This window comes from Podarcis pityusensis, assembly GCF_964106645.2.
Source record: "Podarcis pityusensis genome assembly, chromosome: 3".
In the NCBI taxonomy this organism is placed as follows: domain Eukaryota; kingdom Metazoa; phylum Chordata; class Lepidosauria; order Squamata; family Lacertidae; genus Podarcis; species Podarcis pityusensis.
In genome coordinates, this window is record NC_138026.1 from 105,180,266 (window position 1) to 105,196,900 (window position 16,635).

Sequence of the window (16,635 nt, forward strand, 5' to 3'; positions counted from 1 at the left end):
CAGACCGGGTCACAGCTTTATCTGTGAAATTAGGATCCAAACAAACAAAAAACAAAACGGTCACTCAACTAATGGTTTCAGAGTTTGGTGCACACAAGCCAAAACTACCAACTAATATACAAATTAGCTGATTTTTAACATCTTGTATTCACATGTTAAAGAGGGCAGAAGGTTGAAAGTTTGTCTGCATTCTAACTTCCTTTAGTATTTCTGAAAAATGACCAGAGTAGTAATTCTAGATTCACGACTTAGAAGTAAGAGCACTTTCGCATCAGAGGTGTAAATCAGTCTCGGCTTGTATCTTCGGCCTTTTAATGTAAAAATTTTAAAAGCAGCTGTTCTCGGAGCTCAAGTGCACCTTCAAAATTGAACTCTTCCACCCTGCATTCACATGTAACACACAGAATGAGAGATGCTTAGCATTGGTTAGGAAATAGACTAGAAATGTCCACTCTCTCCCCCACTGCCCAAAAATAAGGAATTCAGAATACATTCAGAGCTCCTTGCATGTCCGTTATACGACAAGTACTTGACTCTCCACTTGTCTTAGAAAGGAAGACTTCTGAAGTCAAGCCATTCCTATAGCACAAATCTTTCCTTAGGCTTTCTCTCTCTCAAGGGGCTTCTCAGTCCTGGTTGCTGACACTGCTAAAGAGCTTTTTGCATTACAGACACTGCCCTAAGGATTAAGGGAAAGCCCTTCCAGCTCCCATCTCTTTTATGACCTGGGGACAGAACACAACTGTTTGCGCATGGCACATTTCATCAACATGTTGCAGCAGGCAGTCACATTTTATAAAGGTTCCAAAAGACATGATGTTGATTGATATATCATACACAGTGCAGATTAAATATAAATAAGTAAAACCCAATTTCTAGCACAAAGTGCGTGCAATTTAAATTTTGACGGCTGAGGTGACATCAGAGGAAGGGGGAAAAATAGGAGATGAAAGCATAGCAGGGAGTGATTTTATCTTCCTAAATACATTAAAATGTAAGGCTGTCATTGGGCAGCCCCCACTGGAGGATTTGTAGTGCCTCATAACAATTTGGATTTGCATTGAGCCCTCATGGGGGGTTGGGGGGAAGGAGGGGTTATTGGTTTGTTCTTGTTTTTATTATGTATTTTGTGTTTTTTATCTCGTATTTTTATGTTGTGAACCACCCTGAGACCTATGGATGAAGGGCAGTATACAAATGTAATAATGATGAGAAGCAAAAGAGAAGGCAGGTTGTACAATAGCATGGGGACAAGAAAGGAGAATCACTGAGAGGGGAGGAGTGGTTTTAAAACAACACCAGAAGCTGGAGTAAAGAAGAAATGGTGGAAACAGAGAAGAAAATGGCAGCTTTTTAAAAATGGCGGAGGTTTGAGGAAACTTTTACGGTCATTTGAGTACATCAGGAAAGGAGGAATACTGAAAAGGAACATTTGGTTGATTTAAACTTCCATTCCTCAGCTAGCTTATGTGAGATAAAGGATGTGCAGCCTATGACTCCATAGTATTTCCCCACAAACCTGGTACCTCCACTCCTGGCACCATGCGTTGTCTTCTACATGAAGTTCCAGAGTCTTTGTAGTAATTCGGAACAGAGTCTTTATTAAGAAGCAACATCCACCAACAGAACTCTACCGTGCTCTAACTGAAGAAGCTAACTGACAGCCTTGCTCTTTAAATTCTGTTTATTTTAAAGAGACAGCAGAATGGATCCACATAGGGGTTTGTGTGCAAGTGAGAGGGGGAGGTGTGGAAATGGGGTGGCGTGCAAGGAAGAGTTGAGGAAAGTAAGCAGACGGGTAGAGGGGGGGAAAGGAGTAAAGGTGAATATGGTGATGCAGAGAAAGGAGAGAGCAGAAGGCATGGGAACGAGGTTGAAACTGAAGGCAAGGGCATGAAAGGGTTTGACGAATAGGAGACCATGCAGGCTTCATTATTTGGCATAAAGTGAAAAGGATGCTTAGTAGTTGCAATGTGTGGGAGGAAGAAGATGCAGGTGGTTACCATGGAGGAGTTTTGTGTGCAAAGGAGGTTGCACAAAAGAAGGGGGAGGAGGCATGGACATGGGGGGTGAAAACAGGGATGCAAAGCTGGACTAACAAGCAGAAGAGAGAAACGGCATGAGAAATGGGGCTGGGAAGGTGAAAAGCAAGCTTAGTCCTTCCACAGGGTGTGACGGGGAAGCTCCAGGAGGTTAATGGGGAGGAATGGCAGGGGAGGTTGGCAAGTGGAGCAAACTAGTAGGAACATAAAAAGGTAAAGGTAAAGGACCCCTGACAGTTAAGTCCAGTCATGAACGACTCTGGGGTTGCGGCGCTCATCTTGCTTTACTGGCCGAGGGAGCTGGCGTTTGTGCACAGACAGTTTTTCCGGGTCATGTGGCCAGCTGGTGAAACCAGAGCAGCGCACGGAAATGCCGTTCACCTTTTCACCAGAGTGGTACCTATTTATCTACTTGAACTTTGGAGTGCTTTCGAACTGCTAGGTTGGCAGGAGCTGGGACCGAGCAACAGGGGCTCACCCCATCGTGGGGATTCGAACTGCTGACATTCTGACTGGCAAGCCCTAGGCTCAGTGGTTTAGACCACAGCACCACCCGCATCCCTTGTAGGAACATACATAGTTTGCCTTAAAACCAGCTGTCTGTCTAGCTCAATATGATTTACTCTGGTTGACAGCAGCTCTCTAGGATCTCAGAAAGAAGTCTTCAATCTCTGCTATTAAGTGGAAGTGTCTGGGATTGAACCTGAGATCTTTTGAAAGAACAGGAGGTTCCTATCACTGAGATATGGTCCACCTTTAAAGCTGATTCGGCCACCTCCAGGCACAAATGCAGCACCTTGGACCACTCATACGTCCTGCCAAAGGGCAGAGTGGGATTCAAACCCACACCTCCAGGCAGAGACTGTAACCTTATTGCAGAGCTATAGACAACCCAACCGTCCTGATCATAGCTGTCAACCTTCCCTTTTTTTGCGGGAAATTCCCTTATTTCGGCACCGTTTCCCGCTGCTATCCCGGATTGTTAGATATCCCGTAGACTGTCCCCGGGACAGGTGAGGCTGCTGATCCCTTATTTTCAAATCCGAAAGTTGACAGCTATGGTCCTGACAGCACCATTTTGCACAGGTAAAGTTGTGTGTACTTTGTGATTACGTGAAAGGTTCAATGGAAATGGTAAAATTTGAGGAGGCATTTTAAGGAGAAAAGAATTTGACTGATGGCTACATTTTAAATCAGGGTCTATACCATCTTTTCTCGCTTTGTCTACATTCTAACATTCAGGCATTTTCCCGTCACAACGCTTTACTGACATAACCTCTCTCTCTCTCTCTCTCTCTCTCTGTTCTGGCATGCCAAACATGTAATCCCTCAATTAGTCATTCCTTATGGCAAAAGTCTAGAACTGTAATAGTTTTTCTCCCCTGATGGGCTCTGGACAGACCCGCAAAGAGACTGCAACCTCAAAAGCCTCTGCAAACACAGGCCAAATGATGCGTTCCACCTCAGACATCAACACACGATTTGTCATATTGGATCAAACCACTGGCTCATCAAATCAGCTACCCTGCCCTGGGCAAGAACCAGCACCTTCTACTCCAAAATACAAGGGGTCAGGGAGGGAGGGAAGGAAAGGAGAGGAGAGGGGGGAAACCTTTAACAACATGGGCCACTCAATGTATACATATCCCTTCTTGACACACAGTTAACTGACGGAAAAGCAGGACTGAACCAACATGATCTAAGCTCCATTGCCAAACAAAATTTTAAACCTGTATTTTTTAACGTGACTAGAGCTACAATAAATTCCACAGGTCAACTGCTTATTTCATCCCAAAAAACTCCACTTTTCATACCTTGTTCTAAATTTATCAGCCAACCTCAATGAAGTGCTCCCTTAGTTTCTGCTCCCCCCCCCCCACTTTCCCAGTTATTCACCTGGAGTTTTCGCAAACACCAATTACAGAAAGTACTGCGGAAGCCAGTGACAAAATAAAAGTGCCTGCTGTTTAAAACGCAATCACTTTAACAAGGTTGTTTCAGATACATAAAGGCCTACAAATTGGTTTGGGTCCTTTCATACCTAGACAGCCAAAGGCAAAGTATGACGACCGCAAAAGGAGCAACAATTATGAACTGTACGAAGCTCACTTTGTTTAGCAGTAAGAGTTAAAATGAATGAAAAGAGGTGTTCCAGGTGCTCTTCATTTTTTTAAAAAAATCTTTTGCGGGAGAAAGATGGAAGAACCCTAGCTGTAGGAGGATACAGCTCCTTGTGCATATACGGAAACAGAGAAGTCAACATGAAAAAAAGCCACCATCCTACATTATGTGTCGTATCCCATTGCAAAATCTTTCTAATTGCATTTACTTACTTATAGTTGCAGGGCAACTCACAACAAGGAATAAAAATGCATGCATTTTTTATATTCTTATTTGTAGCTCATTTCCCCCCAAAAGAGATGAGGAAAGGATACGTATTTTTATTCTCACGACGACTCTAGATGAAATATAGCCAGGAACAGCAGGGTGGTGGGTAGATTGAGGCTTGAACTGGAGTAGCATACAGTCGTACCTTGGTTGTCAAACTTAATCTGTTCTGGGAGTCTGTTCGACTTTCGGAACTGTTCAAAAACCAAAGTGCAGCTTCTGATTGGCTGCAGGCTTCCAAAAAACATTTGCAAACCGCAACACTCATTTCTGGGTTTGCGGCGTTCGGGAGCTGATTTGTTCGGGAGCCAAGCCGTTCGACAACCAAGGTACCACTGTAGTTCCAAACTTCTGCTCCGTCATGTAAGTATCTTTGATTGGAAGCTGGACCAGTCAATCTTCTTCATCCTACCTTAACCAACAAGATTATTTCAAGGCTAGACACTAGGCTGCTTACCCCACAGACTTGCCTCCTTTAAGGAAGAATGAAAGAGAAATGTAATAGATACACATGGAGGTTTTGGGGGGGGATGACTTGATCCTTAGCAAGTTAGTGCACCTATTTTTTCAACAGAATGTTGTCCATGCTTTGTTAAGACATGTTCTGATAAAGTGAGTCGACGCAGTTTTCCATAGCACTATGCAGACTTTTTAGGGACGCAGGTGGCGCTGTGGGTAAAACCTCAGCGCCTAGGACTTGCCGATCGTCAGGTCGGCGGTTCGAATCCCCGCAGCGGGGTGCGCTCCCGTTGCTTGGTCCCAGCGCCTGCCAACCTAGCAGTTCAAAAGCACCCCCGGGTGCAAGTAGATAAATAGGGACCGCTTACTAGCGGGAAGGTAAACGGCGTTTCCGTGTGCTGCGCTGGCTCGCCAGATGCAGCTTGTCACGCTGGCCACGTGACCCGGAAGTGTCTTCGGACAGTGCTGGCCCCCGGCCTCTTAAGCGAGATGGGCGCGCAACCCCAGAGTCGGACACGACTGGCCCGTACGGGCAGGGGTACCTTTACCTTTACCTTTATGCAGACTTTTGGCCACTGCGCAAAGATTGAGAAGTTGTACACGAAATGAACAGGAAGTTTTAACATGAATGACGACAGTGGTAAAAATGAGAACTCTGCTCCAAAATGTTTGGATAACTGGGCATGCTTATGAAACGCTGAAAAAGGTACCCTGTTGTGCACAATGTTGCCATCATTTTCCATCTCCTTATCTGAAAATGCTTCAAATGGTAGAACGCTTATATGCATGCTTTGAAGTAGCTTCCTTTAATGTTTGTGCCTACCTTGATGTGGTAGCCATTCCTTGCCTCTTCCCTGAAAAGAGAGGAAATGGACTGACTTGATTTATTATAGAACATTTCTGAAGGGATTATGGATTTGCTGTTAACACTCCAGCTAATTTACTCAAAATATGTGTGGGGTGACTAAACAACCATGTAACGACTGTGATGTGAAATAAGCGTCAGCCTTGCTATTGTTGGCACCTGTCTGTCTCAGGAGACTATGGAGGTGTGCATGTTTGGGAGTCAAACCGTTGGAGAGTTACAGTGCCTGATAGTAGAGACTTGATATGGGAGAGACATGTTTTGTTGCAGCTGGGGCAGATGAAGGCATCCGCTTCTGCTGCCACAAATGCGCCATGGCATTTTTTCTCTGCATTCCTCCCAGCAGTCCTTTCTCCTCTGCTCACTACTGTGGATGCATGACCTGTCCGTCTGTCTCCAGGCACTACGGTTGCCTGCAAGGGATATCCACACTGCAGGGTTGATACTGCTAGCCTTCGTGTCTCGTTGCAGACATCTTTGCTCATAGCAACTAAGCAAACTAGGTGAGCAGTACAGTAAATGATAATGTTGGCAGATCCAGAACCACACACAATGGTAAGAAGAATCTAAAATGCTCGAAAGTTAACAGATGCTAAATTCTCTGTGACAGTTCTTGGGGGGTAGGAATTAGAGATCTACAGCGGTCTGGTCAATAAAACTCTCTTTGATAGAAGTCACAAAAAGACAAAGAATTGTACGAATGCACAAGACAGGGGATGAAAAATAAAAATGGAAAACCTATGCCATTATACAAATAAATGGCACATTCCTCAGGCTGATCTCCGGTTCAATTTTCTCTGTTTAAAACTAATTAAAGGGAAAAAGACAAATGACGACAGGCATGTGGGAAGAGATTAGAGGTGTTTAGCTTAGCTTTTCCTTCCCATAGATGGGAAGGAAAAGAGGGCAAGTCAAGCACTCTGATTTAACATCAAAATATTAAGAAATGCTCAGAGAAAACAGAATGGAAAATTAAAACTTGAAACCACTCCCCTACATGTTACACAGCGTACTATAAAATATTCCCCAGAAAAGCTATTCTTCTGCCCCTGCGGTAGCCCTGATCACAGTCACACATACCCCCAAGTCAGCTATTCACAATACAGTGGTACCTCGGGTTAAGTACTTAATTCGTTCCGGAGGTCCGTTCTTAACCTGAAGCACCTCTTTAGCTAATGGGGCCTCCTGCTGCCGCCGCGCCGCCGGACCAAGATTTCTGTTCTTATCCTGAAGCAAAGTTCTTAACCTGAGGTACTATTTCTGGGTTAGTGGAGTCTGTAACCTGAAGCGTACGTAACCCGAGGTACCACTGTATGAGGCAAGCACTACCAAATGAACAGCCCCTCTTCATCGCCACCACCTGCTGCCTTACTTTTGAAGGTAGGGGCACCCAGAGAGACACCTTTGCTGCAGGTCTTTGCAAACAGGCAGATTGATATGGGAAACACCCAGGTCCCAAGACTTTTTTAAGGGATTAGTACTGGCACTCTTAATTGTCCCTGAAATATTTCTGGCTCAGCTGGTGCCATTGCAGAAGTCCTCCAACGTGCACTTCTTAGAAATACTTCTGAAGTCTAAAACCAATCCCAAGGCTCGAGCCGGCCCTGCATTCAACAGAGGTCAGAATCTGATAGAGATATTAAGAAATTGAGAGCCTGTGTGGTGCAACAGTTAAGAGTGTTGGGACTAGGGCCTGGGAGACCAGGGTTCAAATCCCCACTTGGCCATGAAGCTCACTGAATGACCTTGGGCCAGTCACTGTCTCTCCGCCTAATGTACCTCGCAGGGTTGCCGTGTGGATGAAATGGGAGAACCTCGAGGTCTTTGGAGGAAAGGCAGTACAGTGGTACATCGGGTTAAGTACTTAATTCGTTCCGGAAGTCCGTTCTTAACCTGAAACTGTTCTTAACCTGAAGCACCACTTTAGCTAATGGGGCCTCCTGCTGCTGCTGCTGCACCGCCGGAGCACAATTTCTGTTCTCATCCTGAAGCAAAGTTCTTAACCTGAAGCACTATTTCTGGGTTAGCGGAGTCTGTAACCTGAAGCGTATGTAACCATGAGATACCACTGTACAGAAATGTTAAGAAGTAAATAAAATAAATAAAACCCATTTTTAAATGTTGTCAGGAATGCCACGTGTCATGCTTCCGGAAAGAAGACTTTCATCTGACTGGCAAGGTTCAGAAAGTACTTGGGAGAAACAACTGCACAACAATGTGATGTTTTCTCCATGCAGTTTCCTGCTTTAAAAAAAGCATGAAGTCCACCACATAAGATATGCAGTGCAAGTGTTTTCACTTATCCACGAATCAGGAAGTCTACAGGCACCACTTTTTCTCAGACAGAAACCATGTTGAAGCAGCCCCCGGGCTCAAAGGAAAGGGCACTAGTCTCCGTGTATTCTCGGGCTGACCTGCTCCAGCAATTTCTAATGCATAGCACAGCTTTGTGGAAGCTATTAGGCTGCAGTCAGCTGTGACTTATTTTCTATTTAATGCATTGTATATCAAAAGAATGTAAACCACCTCGTCTGCTTCATGCCTTTATTCTCCCTTTTTCTCATTTCCTCCTTATCAGAGGCTTTTTCACATTCTATTTGCGGTACATCTTCGTCCTCCTCTGCTTCACCCGCTCCTCCCTTCTTTCTGATCTTTACTTTGCTCTCTTGCTTCATGCGTCCTACTTTGATCCTGCAAGTTGTCAATACTGGCTTTCCTCAGGTTGGTATCTTGCAGTGGGTTTGGACTGCTACAGCCCCGATCAGCCCCAGCTGGCTAGGGCTTATGGGAGGTATAATCCAAAACAGCTGGAGGATACCAGGTTAGGGTCAGCTGCCATACACCCTCAAAGCTCTTCTCTCTCATCAGTCATTGATCTGTTTCCTTTCATGGTTCAAGGTCCTCTCCTAGCACTGAACACAGCAGCTGGCTTTTGAGATGACACACACAGTGCCCATGTAGAAGAACTGAGTGAATCACAACTGTCCAGAGCCTTTGAAGGGCAAGACAAGTTGCCTAGTTAGGAGCTGTCGGGAAGTGGCGGTTTTCTTGACACATGCTATTCCCCCCCACCCAATATGATCAGAACATTACAAGTTGAAGGCTCAGCTTCCTCCCTGCTCACTGGTAAAAAGGGAAAAGGACAAGATGATTATTTGAAGCAACAACAAAAAAGGAAGCAATTGGAGTATCTTACTTAATCACTTCAAATTCTGACCTTCGCTAAAGGTTGTTTGACATGTAATACAGATTTGATAAATGCAACCGCCCATCAGTAAAATAAGAGGTTGATGCAGTGAATATAAGGAGGGTCTTCCTGGATCAAACCAAAGGTCTATCCAGACCAGCATTCAGTTAACACTGAATGAGAAGCCCATAAGCAGGATGAGGGGGAAACAGGAGTTTCCCATTGGTAGTCTCCAGCAACTGGCATTCGGTGGTGTACTGATTTGCTTCTATGTTATCATTTTATATGTTATGTTATTAGAATCAGAGAATTGTAGAGTTGAAAGGGAACCCAAGGGTCATTGCAGCCCAACTCCTTGCAATGCAGGAATATCAACTAAAGCATCCATGACCGATGGCCATTTAACCTCTGCTCAAAAACCTCCATGAAGGAGAGTCCACCCTTTCTTGAGGAAATCTGTTCCACTGTCAAACAGCTCTTACTACTGTCAGAATGTTCTTCCTATTGTTTAGTCGTTTGAGTCCATTGGTTCAGGTCCTACCCTCTGGAGCAGCAGAAAATGAGCTTGTTCCATCTTCCATGTGATAGCCCTTTAGATCTTTGAAGATGGCTATCAAAGCAACTTTCAGTCTCCTTTCCTCCAGGTTAAACATACCCAACTCTCTCCACCGTTCCTCATAAGGGTTGGTTTCCAGGCCCTTTTAGCATCTCAGTTACTCTGATCTGCTCACATTCCAGCTTGTCAATAGCCTTCTTAAACTGTGGCGCCCAGAACTGAGCACAGTACTCCAGATGGGATCTGACCAAGGCAGAATAGAGCAGTACTATTACGTCCCTTGAGCTGGACACTATACTTCTGTTAATGCAGCCTAGAATAGCATTCACTTTTTTGCTGCTGCTGCATCACACACTGTTGACTCATGTCCTTTATTTAAAGGCTTGATATACCACTTAAACATCAAAACGTCCAAGCAGTTTACATAAAATATAAATTAAAAACACCAACAAAATCACGTGTTAAAAATAAGTTGACCTAATTTTTACCAAAATTTAGGTAAAAGTTTCTTCATTTTTAATCAAAAATTAAAAATGTATAACACTGCAAGTTATATAGCCATCATGACTATTATTTATTATGTTTCTTACCTGCCCTTTACCACAAGCTCCAATGACCGCTTACAATAAATAAAAGCACAATAAAATTAAAACTACTGTAGAAACAAAAGCTCGTGATTTCAAAACAGAAATTTAATACAACTCTGGTAACCACGGGCAACAGTATCCTTCATGAAGTTCATCTAATTCCATTTTAAAGTGATCCAAGCTGGAGGCCATCACAGCATATTGTAAATTCCATAGTTTGGGGGTAGAAGGTCAGCCTGCTCTTTGATGCAAGAAAGGCCAAAACCACAAATATCAAAACCAGGTTCTACCCAAGGGTAATGGGAAAGCCCAGCACAGCACAGATTGGATGCCATACATATTCAGCCAGAGTGAAAGTCAGGCTCACCAGCTGGGTCTGCCTGAAATACCTGTACTGAAATCTGAAGTGCCATACTGTCTAGCAACGTAATACAGTGGTACCTCGGGTTAAGAACTTAATTCGTTCCGGAGGTCCATTCTTAACCTGAAACTGTTCTTAACCTGAGATACCACTTTAGCTAATGGGACTTCCTGCTGCTGCCGCCACACGATTTCTGTTCTCATCCTGAAGCAAAGTTCTTAACCCGAGGTACTATTTCTGGGTTAGCGGAGTCTGTAACCTGAAGTGTCTGTAACCTGAAGCATCTGTAACCCGAGGTACCACTGTATTGCTTAACATATTAAGGCTGGAATCCCAAGGATATGTTATTATTAGTGACTAAGTCCTATTCAAGTCAATAGGCCTGCTTACACGCTCCCACTGTACGACTGCATAGCTAATAAAACCCAAGGACATTAAGGTATTTAACTGCATTAACTACATGGATAAACACGCAAGGCACTTTGCTAAATAGCAAAAAGGATGTACCAACCGTTGCGTAATTTGGAGGAAGTCAATTTGTCTAATGGCAACATTCGCCAATGGAAATCTACTTTTCTCCAGAAAAGCCAATTAAAATTTGATTATTCAAACCAGGGCTTTTAGCTCATTAGCATATTTTTTTTAAGTGTTAATTTAAACAATCCACCCCACTTATTGCCTGCAAAGTTCTGAGCAGAAAACACTAGATACTGTCTGCCGAGTTTGGAAGAATGCACTGTGTCAATTCCATTTCATTCACATTTGCAAAAGTTTCCCCATAGAAGCTGGGATAAGGGCGGGGAACCACGTCCCATTCAGATTCAGCTCAAACCATGGTTGAGTAGCTTTCTGAAGCTTGTCTCAGTTGGCAGCTCCATCTATTCCTCCTCACTGAAGTCTCTTTTTGCAAATCACTGAGCTGAACTCACTCCCGATAATTCATTTTTATTTGTATTATTAAGTCTCATCCCACGCCTTTCCCTCTCTTCCTCTCATCACCGGCATTTGCCTAATATAGACTGAAATCTCTCGGAAGTACCAGGCAGTATTAAAACACTACATAACCACCATAAAATAAAATTGTGATAAAAACCTCCAGATTCTCTTTATAGCCCTCATGATAACGGAGGCCTTTCCTTGGGCTTTGAATTCTGGGAATGTGTGTGTGTGTGTGTGTGTGTGTGCGTGTGTGTGTGTGTGTTAAAAATGCAGGCAACCCAAATTCAAAACACTACTGCATATGTCATAATTCCGCTGTCTTTTCTGTCTCTTTGCAATGCTTTCAACATATTTATGACTCTTAGTTCTCTCCTTCTACAACTATCCTTCATCCAAATAGCAACCCGTTGTCATACAAGCCAACTGTGTGCGACTAGGATGCTACAAGAAAGACAAGGAAACAGCGGGCTGGACACCTTGGCAGCCAGTCCATGCTTTTTATGGGCCACCAAACCAGTCAAAATGCCAAGGAGACTGCTCTCACAAAGAGGACCACAGCCAGATTCTCCCATCTCTGCCGACACAGGGCGATAGCCAACGTTACTCTTGATCAAGACTTCTGGAACTACGTGAAATTTCATTGCTTCACTTCTTCAGCTCCATCGCCGTCAACGGTCCAAAGTTCTCCTCCCACCCCTGACATACACAACCGCACCATTTCTCCTTTCTGTATGCCCTCAACGCCTCGGGGTGTCTTTCCTCAGGAAAACCCCCTTAGCCCTCATTATTTAAATAAATAAATAAAGAGTCCCTCCTGAAACAAAGCCAAAACAATCAACCTACCGTAAATGCGCATTCTTCCATGTTCCCCTTGACCCATTATCTTCCCCCAACACACACATATGATGCCCCCAGTTTTAGAAACTCAAATACAAAGGCTAGGCCCCAAATGCCCCCTTAAACCTGCGTTGCGGTTGCCACAAGAGAATGTCTGTTCGCCAAGGGATTGGACTAGATGACCCTCGGGGTACATTCCAACGCTGCAATTCTTCAATTCTATAATTCTATAATCTCAACTGGATTGTTTGCGTGCAGGTTGCTGTTACAACAATTCACTTGTCCCAGTAGGCAAGGAGAAACACGCACAAGGAAAATGGCATTAGTTCTGGACTAAGGCTGTTTTTAAACTGTGGTTGCCAACTTGGCACCCAGAAATCTCCTCATAGACACAACTGGACCCATGCCAGTAGCAAAATGCGCCTGGCGCCTGGCTAATTTCTAACGCTGGCTGCCCCTCAACATAGAATTGATTTTAAGAGGACTTGTGTGCGTGCGCAAGCTACCACACAACCACTGATGGTAAATTAAATAAACTAACCACACCAGAATGCCCAAGAAGTAGCCTCTGTCTCTGCTATATGGCCAACAAACGACATCTGTTTCTGGCTGCCTGTTCATAAAAGATTAGAGAAGCAGCACTGGCTTTGCACATAAACCTTTCTTCATCCATCTTCCCACGTTTTTCCTGACCTGCATTTGATATTAAATTATATGCATTTAAAATTAATTTGTTCCCAATGATTTATTCCCTGCAAAAGAATAGCTGTATGTGGCTGTGTTTTGTGCCACCACCTAGATACCTATTATTTGTATTCCAATTGATTATGTTCTCACCACCTTCTGTTTTCATATTTGAATTTCATTAGTGCTCTTTGCTCCCTCTTCTAGATTCATTTATTATGCTAAATGAGACCTAATCCGCGTCCCTGGTGAACTCATTAGACACTTTCCCAATTAACCACGCTGCTATTTATAATTGTGCTTTGTTTGTGGTACATCAGCCATTTTTTAATTCATGTAAAAGCATCACCCTCAGTGTTGCCAATTCTCAACATTTTTCAAATTAAGATTCCTGAGATAACTGCATTTTCTCCCAGGCAGCAACTCTGTACTCATTTACTTCTGAGTAGACGTGTACTGGACTGCACTGTCAAAGATATGGTTCTTGGAAGCACATCAGTATAAAAACCATCTGTTTTAATTTGAATAAATTTCTAGCCTTCAGAAGATTAATATAACAATGGTTGTCTGACTTTAGAAGAGAAGGTAAGACAACACCTACCACTACCAAATATAATTTAAATATGTTTAAGGTGCACAATTCTCAGTCGGTTCCATGATTTAGGAAGGAAGGAAGACAAGATTCTGATAGCTTGCATTTCACAACTTTCTGTGGCTTTGGAAGATATAATCAGTCTCAATTCTTAAGAGCAAATCTTGTTTTTCTGCATTGAAACAAGAATTCCAAAGCTAACTTAAAAGGCTGCCTTAGGAAATCTCACTCAATGATTTTATAAATATCATATCACATTGCTTATTGCATTTAGGAAGCATATTTTCAAAACAGAAAAACATGTTTTGAGTGGCTCATTTGTTCTTTATTAGTGCTTCCGGCTGCTTCTTGCTGACAGTTCCACAATGCCCTTATAAGCTCTTTCTGTGGAGTAGACCAAACCGTAATTTTGGCTGAAGGCTTGAGCATACATTTAGAACTCTAGAGTACAGTCAATTCTCAACAGATATGACAAAGAGCGGAAATCTACAGAATTACCACGAGGCAAACTTGGCTTTCAAGTAGTAACTAAACTGATTTATTACAAAGATCAGTTGCTTACTGCAGCAGTCAACATGACTCACAAAAAATGCTCATTTTCAGTACTGTTTGTTTCCTAATCCTCTTTTACTCCTCGAGCTCCCTCTTTTTTTGAATTTGCTACACTTGCACCAACTCTTGGGGAGGGCACTAATGCACATTACATATTTCAGGTTTGAAACTAGTGGCAAACAATTTTAGAACCATTGCAGAGATCAAACAAGGAACAAATTAGCACTGTCATAACGTAATATTTTGAACTTTCAAAAGATCCACAACGTTCTTTGAGCTTCTTTAATCTGCTGTCAGGACAGCGTAAAGGAAAACAGATCACCCAAACCTGAGGCCAACAAAGTACCTTTTTAGGAGACTACTCCCCTTCCTCCATGAGAAAATGCAAAACATCCAACCAGAAGACTAACCTGCATTACAAAGTGTTCTCATTAGACAACCGAGGCAATGGCACCGTTGACGGGGTGCAAACAGTGAGCTGCTATAGGGCAGCAGACAAGTGTGTCGTTTCCAGCGAGCAATTCTTACCTTGGTGAACGTAGACAAGCCGCTGTTTCTCCAGCCTGCGTTCCCCCATCCTCAGACTTCAACAGGGGGATAACACAGCTTTGTTTTAGGGCTGGGCGATATCTGGTTTTCAATATCGCAATATACCATCAGCTAAACATCTCAACTTATCGATATATCACGATATCTGATAGTAACTCCTGCCGCCGCCAGGCCTCGCAGGCCGCCAGTGATTCTGCCATCACCGTTGGGCCTTAAAGGCTGTTGCCACCACTGCCTATGAGGTCCCTGCTGTTTCTGCCACCACCGCTTCTGTCACCTAGCAAGCCTGCTGGCAGTCCCAGATTATTTGTATTCACCATGACTCATCACCGTGCTTTGGATTGTCCTGAATACCACAATTTGGAAGCCAAGCCCATAACCCCAAGTTTGGATGCATTTTGGCTTGCCTGCTGATGAAACTGACTGTGCAGTGATTGATAATAATGACATCTATCTGTTTTAGAGCCCTAAGTAGTAGCAGTTGCCAAGTAAGTAGCCTGTTTGTCTCTGCATAGTTCCGTCCTTATCGGTGATGTTTAGCTGGCGATATATCGCGATGTTGAAAACCAGATATTGACGAGCCCTCACACATATTGTGATTCACGATATACTGCCAGGTCAAATATTATGAAACAGATATCATGATGTGAACTTCAAACCGGTTTTGGACAATATATCAATATATCACCCAGCCCTACTTTGCCTGATCAGCTGTTGTGAGGAATAGCCATCATTGTTTTTAGTGGTTTGACTACGATGTGGCATTTCTGCAGCCCTTAAAAATGACAGGCAATTCCATATTTCAACACAACTTTTTGGATTGCAATAACATGTTTCCACTATATAGAATGCAAGAGATTATTCAACCGACAGCCCCAACTTCTTTGGTATCTGAGCAACAGAATATACATTCATGCAGAGTATGACACAGAAAGGCACACTCTCCATTATTTTCCTGCTTTCAGAGGCAGCACGAAGCATGAGACACACCTGACGATAAGGCAATTATGTAGGACGGTTAGGTGATAAAGAGAGCAGTGTCAAGGAGCGCATCTGAATGGTGGCTATAATGCATATTAATGGTTACACGCCCACATCTAAGGCGGTTAATTAGAAGCGAAGCCACCAGAGAAAGAAAAGCTCAAAACGGCTGATAGGTGACACAAAGATGCACTATTTATTGAATTTTTCCAAGCATCAACGTTTACCTTTTGTTAAATCAGTCTTTGAAGAAGGCTGGCTTGTTGTTTCTTCAGGGCCTTTGTTACTGCTTTCTGAGGCATCGCTGCCAGTTTCGTCGTCATCGTCGTCTTCACTGTCTGTATAATCGCTGTCATCACTCTCACTCTCTGCTCTCTCATATTCACTGTCATCCGACTCCTCGTCTTCAGATTCCTCCTGGCCAGGAGAATTCACTTCAGGCAAGAGCTTTGGTCTTTTGGCATCTTCGGGACTCCCCGCGGTGCTGCCTCCCATACTGCTCAAACCTTGCAGAGGTCGCTTCTGAGCCAACAGTTTTGGATTTAGGATGTTGATCGGCCTGCTGTCCTCGGACGTCTGTAATGCTGGATTCCTGCTGTCCTTACCAGAGGGGGAACTCTTCTTTCTGGCATTGCCCCCACCTTTATTCCCACGCAGCTGCTTCATAAGGCTTTTGGTTTTGGGATGCTTCCAAGTCACTAGACTCAAGCTGAAAGAGAAACTACTGTTAGCTCTCCACCTTATCACAGTTTAAGTTGCCACAGAAACTGTAACTAACCATTTGTTGGCAAGCAGGCCAATTCATGCACAGTTCAGGGCAAGAAACAGCTGCACCAAAAGCTAATTTACAAAGCTGGAGGCTTGTCTTATTCTCTGAGATGGGGGACAGACTATGACACTGTGTGTATATGGGGCAGGCTCACGAGGTTGATATATATATTTTGCTACAACCCCACAACAGAATTGTAGTGCTTAGATTCTTACAGAAAAGAAATACAGAGGTGTGTATTCCCATTTATATTGTGATGCTCTAATGAACTGGCAGTAAAAGCATCT

General features: G+C 43.5%; 1 protein-coding gene across 1 annotated transcript in view; it reads right to left on the reverse strand.

Annotated features, from left to right (window-relative positions):
* RRP36 (ribosomal RNA processing 36) overlaps positions 1-16,635 on the reverse strand; it is a 34,106-nt gene that overhangs the window by 12,463 nt on the left and 5,008 nt on the right. Inside the window, exon 2 of the mRNA XM_080998180.1 lies at positions 15,807-16,288. Within this exon, the coding sequence (XP_080854306.1) occupies positions 15,807-16,245 (439 nt within the window). The 5' untranslated portion in view covers positions 16,246-16,288. The remainder of the gene's footprint in view (positions 1-15,806; positions 16,289-16,635) is intronic.